This window comes from Cynara cardunculus (assembly GCF_001531365.2).
Source record: "Cynara cardunculus var. scolymus isolate 2C chromosome LG 1, CcrdV1, whole genome shotgun sequence".
Classification (NCBI taxonomy): domain Eukaryota; kingdom Viridiplantae; phylum Streptophyta; class Magnoliopsida; order Asterales; family Asteraceae; genus Cynara; species Cynara cardunculus.
The window spans coordinates 13,111,852-13,118,221 of NC_037528.1; the positions used below are offsets into that span (position 1 = coordinate 13,111,852).

At 38.3% G+C, this 6,370-nt stretch overlaps 1 protein-coding gene and 1 pseudogene across 5 annotated transcripts; one reads left to right on the plus strand and one right to left on the minus strand.

Annotated features, from left to right (window-relative positions):
• Positions 1–1,297: 1,297 nt before the first annotated feature.
• On the plus strand, positions 1,298–5,068 carry LOC112521608 (probable mitochondrial saccharopine dehydrogenase-like oxidoreductase At5g39410). Of its 5 annotated transcripts, none has more exons than XR_003070094.1 (4): positions 1,299–2,102; positions 2,247–2,942; positions 3,310–3,386; positions 5,032–5,068. XR_003070094.1 is itself a non-coding variant. In XM_025130597.1 (3 exons), exons 1-2 carry the CDS (start codon positions 1,446–1,448, stop codon positions 2,937–2,939), a joined length of 1,350 nt encoding a protein of 449 aa, XP_024986365.1. In that variant the 5' UTR covers positions 1,298–1,445; the 3' UTR covers positions 2,940–2,942; positions 3,313–3,554. The 5 variants fall into 5 exon arrangements, 3 of the variants coding, with proteins under 3 accessions (XP_024986365.1, XP_024986349.1, XP_024986341.1); XR_003070095.1 differs by having other exon boundaries at positions 5,045–5,060; XM_025130597.1 differs by lacking the exon at positions 5,032–5,068 and having other exon boundaries at positions 1,298–2,102; positions 3,313–3,554.
• LOC112512479 overlaps positions 4,723–6,370 on the minus strand; it is a 6,417-nt pseudogene continuing 4,769 nt past the window's right edge.

The window sequence follows — 6,370 nt, forward strand, 5'->3', positions numbered from 1 at the left end:
TTAATTCCTTTGTTTAATACTGTTTGGGGATGCAATTTTTATAGTAGTGGTTTTCTAACCCCACCCCCTCCTACCTATAATTTCTATAACCCCACCTATATGATATAATAAAATAATTAAAATTTATTTATTTTATTTTTCAATTTTAACCCTTTAATATTTTTAGTTTTCACCCTTCAACTTTTTAAATACTTTTCTATTATACTCCTAGGTTTTTTAAGAAAATAATTGATACAAATAATTAATAATTATTTATTAATATATGATGTATAATTAAAAATTAATTAATAGATTTTAATTAACTTTAATTAATATTAATTAATATCAATCAAGATGAAAATTGGAAAACTTGTTAAAAGGCTCTTATTAAGGGGCTGTTTACAAAACACTTACCAGTAAGTGTTTATCGTTAAAATTTAACACTATTATTTACTTACAGAGTAAGATTTTAGTCCATCAAAAAGACTTTGTATGTAACAATTAACCCAATAAGCGTTTACCGTGTTAAGAGTCGTTGCCCTCACTTGTCGGGTAAGACTCTTGATCTTTGTCTCGCTCTTACGAGTAAGATTTTTGGTCCTTACCATATTCATGCAGTAAGATAATGTGACTTGGTAAACACTTATCAGGGTAAGCGAAACGACCTCTAAATTACTCCAAGTTTCTTATCAATAAGCTAGCTTATTATGTGCATCCAAATAAAAATGATAACTCAAAAAAGAAGCTAACTTTTAAGTTACAAGGACATACCTGTAGTCGTGGCATTGTATTATTTCTTCGTTGAATGGTAAAAAAAATTAGATTTGTAAAAGGTGCAACCGTATCGTTTTAAAAGGTATAACCGTATCATTTTAGAAACTTCAAGGGGTGCAACTGAAACTATGATGAGAACAATTTTTTCTTTTTTGTTAGAGTTGGTTTGCAAAGTTTTTTTACATCTAAGATCTGAGTTCGAAATAGAATCTTATTAGTATTATTTTCTTAGTCAAATGGTGGTAGCGGTTGAAAAAATTTCCCTCTATTTGTTTCTTAACCTGTTTGAATCATGCATATGGTTTAATATGTTATTAAATTGGATAACCCGAAAACCAAATAACACATAACCGATTAAACTGATCTTTATTTGGTTTGGTAATCATAAAAAAGTTAAAAACCGATATAAGCTATCTAATAACATCCCTACCTATAATTATAATTATAATCAATGAAAATAAAGGGATCAAATCCGTAGTATTCCATATACCACAGGGAAGCAATCGAACTACCCCCCTTTTGTCGTCGTCATGAATAACGCTCAAGATTTGGTACATATTTCCAGCACCAACAAACCACTCACCCGGAGGAACCCCCTATACCTTTCATGCCGATTTTGACGTCCAGAAGAGCCATCCATTTTTGTTTTGCTTAATTGGTCTTACAAAACCCAGTAAGAAGAAGAAAGAAATATGGCACAAGGTCAACTACTCACTTACGACATTGTCATCTTCGGAGCATCTGGTTTCACAGGCAAGTACGTAGTCAGGGAAGCTCTTAAGTTTCTCGATTCACCCAATTCGCCTCTCAGAACCCTCGCTCTAGCCGGCCGGAACTCTTCTAAACTCTCAGAAACMCTRAAATGGGCATCCMCRTCTCACCCCRCCATMCCCCTYMTCRTTGCYGAYACMTCTGACCCACWYTCTCTYCGCCGCATGGCTTCCCAARCKAARCTCGTYCTYAACTGCGTTGGMCCTTTTCGTYWTYACGGTRAYCCCGTYGTYKCTGCYTGTGTTGAMGCCGGATGCGATTACTTGGATATTTGTGGTGAGCCGGAGTTTATGGAGAGGATGGAAGCCTTTTACCATGAGAAGGCGGTGGAGAAGGGTAGTTTGGTGATTTCCGCCTGTGGGTTTGATTCAATTCCGGCTGAATTAGGGTTGATGTTCAATTCCAGGAATTGGGTTTCGCCTGCGGTGCCGAATCGGGTTGAGGCCTACTTGAGTCTTGAGTCGGATAAAAGGATAGTGGGAAATTTTGGGACGTTCGAATCGGCGGTTTTGGGTGTGGCTAACGCCGATAAGCTAGCGGAGCTGCGGCTGTCCAGACCCAAAAGATCTCGACCTCCGGTAACCATATTCCCTTGTTTCATATGATTCGTTCATCATATTGTGTAATCTTTGATATCGACTTGGATTGTAACTCCCAGTTACAGATTGATATGCAATTAAAGTCTAACTGTTCATTGATTCATATCTGCCCCTTTTTATCAGATTCCTGGTCCTGCTCCTCCAAGAGGATCAACTATAGAACACCAGAAAAAGATAGGACTTTGGGCAGTGAAACTCCCATCGGCGGATGCCATTGTAGTCAGGAGAACTCTTTCGATTCTTACAGACAACCCTAGTGGTCTTGAAGGCGTCTATGAGGATCCTAAACAGGCAGAGAAGCGAGCTGCCTTTTGGTCAACTGTAAAACCTGCTCATTTCGGAGTAAAGATCGGGACCAAGAATCTTTTGGGTCTCCTCGGATTCTTCCCAGCTGGGTTATCAATTGGGCTGCTGGGTATGTTCTCTTTCGGAAGGTGGCTTCTGTTGACATTCCCCTCATTTTTCACTCTTGGGGGATTCAGGAAGAATGGTCCAACCGAGGAGGAAGTGGCAAGTGCCAGTTTTAAGATGTGGTTTGTTGGCCATGGCTTTAGTGATTCCAATCTTGTTTCTGAGGGAAATGCAAAGCCTGATACAGAAATCATTACCAGAATAATGGGGCCTGAGATTGGGTATTTGACCACTCCCATCATTCTGGTTCAGTGTGCTCTCATCCTTTTGCAGCAGCGTGGAAATCTTCCTAAAGGTGGCGTCTTTCCTCCTGGGATCGTTTTTGGCCCAACTGATCTTCAAGATCGACTGCAGGAGAATGGGATTTCGTTTGATTTGATTTCAAAGAGTGATATTTCTACTTAAACGGTATGTTGTTCAGTCAATAAAACGAGGTAGTAATGTTGAACATGTGATTATGAATTGTTTCTGTTATGAGTTATGATAGTAGATCGAAAAATCTTATGATACCTTGGTTGAAGGGATCCATCTACAATTCATACAGTTGTTTGGAAAATGAGAGTTGAGACTAACTAATCATTGGGTCTTAGGGAACGTTTACTAAATGTCTAATGCTTCTTCCCTGGTTATATAATATATGCTTACCTGGTTAGATACGATGGTGTTTACTAACATCCTCTAAACTTTTACCCGATAAGTGAGAATATGATTCTTATCCGGTCAGTGTCTTATGTTTTCCACTTCCGCTGTTGTTTCTTTAAACCTTCATTTTCAGAAGCTATTTCTCTCTCCATCTTCATTCGCTCAACGACCCTTGTCTCCTCAATGATGCTCGCCGACATCACTCAGCAGGTACGTTCTTGATCCCCTTTCTCTGCTCGTGGGTTATGTGATTTGTTTTCTTTGCTTTTGGATTCTTCTCTTTCCAAGATTTGTTTGTTGTGTATTTGTTTATTGAAATAGCATGTTAGCTGTAATAAATAGTATTGGTTCAAATGTATATTAGTGCTTGTTTCTGGATGATAGTGTTGCTTGAACACAATTAGAATTTTAGTTAGGGACAATGTTTGTCATCTGTAACCTCTTCCTGTTGCTTCTTTCTATCCACCTCGGAGCTAATGAGAAGACCTTTCAGACATGAACTAAATAGATACATTATACATAAAGTGAACAAAAACAAAATTATTCAATATAGTATGATAGAGAGGGAAGAAGCGTCGTGAGAAATAAAAATATTTACGTTTTACTATAAGACATTGATAGACGCATATACCTCGGCTCCCACTGAAACCACCTCAGCCCCTCTGGTCGCCGCCTCAACCATCCAAGGCGTCCGTCTCATACAGGGCAACAGAGGTGTTGTAAATCAACAATCCCCAAATAGCGTAAGTGCTCAACCCAAATAACCCAACCTGAAGCCATCATATGCCTAATCAAGTTGTACAATCCTCGAACAATAGGCATTGGGTCGATCCAACCCAATGAGTTGATACTTTACATGTTATATGCATATGCTACTAGATATGTTGTTGGAGCTACCTTTAATCTGCATGGTCGTGGCAAACAAACTGGTTAGCTCTTTTCATGAGAGTATCACAATTCCTCATAATTTTACTTCCTATTTGCATGGATCTTCAACTTTTTTCTTGGTGTTGGTCTGGCTTTTCTTTGTTCCCCATGTAGTATAAAAAGTTAAATAACCGGTAGTAGTGACCAATAGTTGTTTAAGTATGCTAGTTCAGTGCTGCTATCATGTGGCAATCCAACCCAACCCATGGGTTTATTGGGTTATGCTTTATTGTTTAATGGATCAAGATTATTCAAAGCGTACCGGTTCGATTGGATTGTTCAAATACCTTCACACTGGCCACTCTAAGCCATGTGCAGCCCTGCTGCCGATCCTCCACCTTCTCCAAACTCCCATCCTCCCGTCTGTCTTAGCTACGGGCCCACATCGTCTCCAACCAAAAAAATCCAATAATCAAGGGTGAAGTTTAAAATGTAAATCGATGGAGAAAATGAAGTTGGTGCATAGAGGTCTTTCAATGGAGTTTTGGGAGAGAAAATGCTGGGAAAAGATATAAAAATTTAGACCAATTATGTATCCAAAGATAAGATTCTTTTGGAGAAGAAAGATATTTATGACAACAATTGTATCAAAATCAGTGGGAGATAAATATACAAAAGAGCAATTCGTTCGTTAGTAGTTTCTTTCTATTCAAGGTGGTCGTGGGGCTTAAATGACATAAACATCGCAGCATAATGTCGAAGCCGATCACTGTTCCTGACCCTGTAAATTGCTGCACCTCTCCTCATCCTCGAAACATAGCGCCGCCAAGCAAGTTGTATGTTAATGGCAGCCCACGTTCTCCAATTTGAAGAATAGTATCTAGCGGTTCGCTTTGTCTTTTCATTTACAAAAGTGTAGCGGAAATGATTGGTAATGTACCTTAGATGCTTTGCATCTAGCGCAAACGCTTCTGTTGCTTTGACACAGGTGAATGTTGCAGTTGCAGCAGGATAACGGTCAATAAATGGAATACGAAGGCACCACGAGAGTAGCTCGTCTCCGAAGAAAGTTCCGGACTCCAATATGCTCGTTGCAACCATCCCTCGACTTAGCCATTGACTTCTCTTAACTCGTCCATGAACTACAAACACCATTCTTTGGACCGGATCTCCTTCTCTGATAATCTGTGGGACACCAAGTACAAATGTTTTGTTAACTTAATTTTTCGAAACAACATGCACCTGCACTGTTTTTTTGTTAGTTGGGTTTGTGTGACGACACCTTCTCGCCCTTTGAGTAGACTAAAAAAGTGACACGGTCACAAATGTTGTCGAGAATAACGTCATCCATGGACTCGAACAGCGGTGCCTGAAACTCTCTACATTAGCGAGTTTGACCTCAAAAGTTATATAACTTGATTTTTTTACTGAAGTAGAGAAACCTGTATACACGTAGAAAATGGTTGCCAAGAGGGAAATGTCTTTTCAAATCGTTAACAGCATTACAAAATGGGGCTTTTAGGACATGCCCAACTGTCATTGGATGTCCTAATAGATTACTTAACGAGACTTCAAGTTTGTAGAACCAACAACTGTGTGTCATATACCATACCTTTTTTATCATGTCCAAGCAAAGATAACGCTTGATATCACGTCGTAGTCCTTCAGGCAAATCCTTAACCATGTTCATATCGTCTTCACCTTGCATAACGGACCATCTTTGGTTCTCGAAATGGCGAACCCTTTTTCTTAATTCAGAAGGCAATTGTCGTCGCTTCATCCAACATTCTATGTCCCTTAACCTTACCTGCATTTTCGTAGTCCTTCCCGCCAGTGCATACAAGAAAACCTATTCGACCGTTACCAATTAACACCTATCAACAAACATTTTTTAGAATAAGCATATGCAGGAAAGAGAAGTAGTTGATCACCTGAATGTTCCCAATTAAGGTGGTGAAAAGCAATAGTCCAACGAGCACCATATAAGAGGCCAAAATCACCTCCAAGATTTGGCTGGTGGGCTCAAGAATGTTACCCATAGTGCTGCATGCAGATCACGGATCAAGAATGTTACCATTCTTTATAGCTATATATATATATATATATATATATATATATATATATATATATATATATATATATATATATATAGGTGAGGGTTCAAACGAGAACCCCTGTGATTTACGAGAATGCGAGAACAACCCAATAAACTCAAACTTTTTTAATTAATAAATTAACTTTTATTATATATAAATAATTTAATAAGGACAATAATGTAATTAAGTAATTTTTGTAATTTTTATTTTATTTTAATTAACCATAATTAT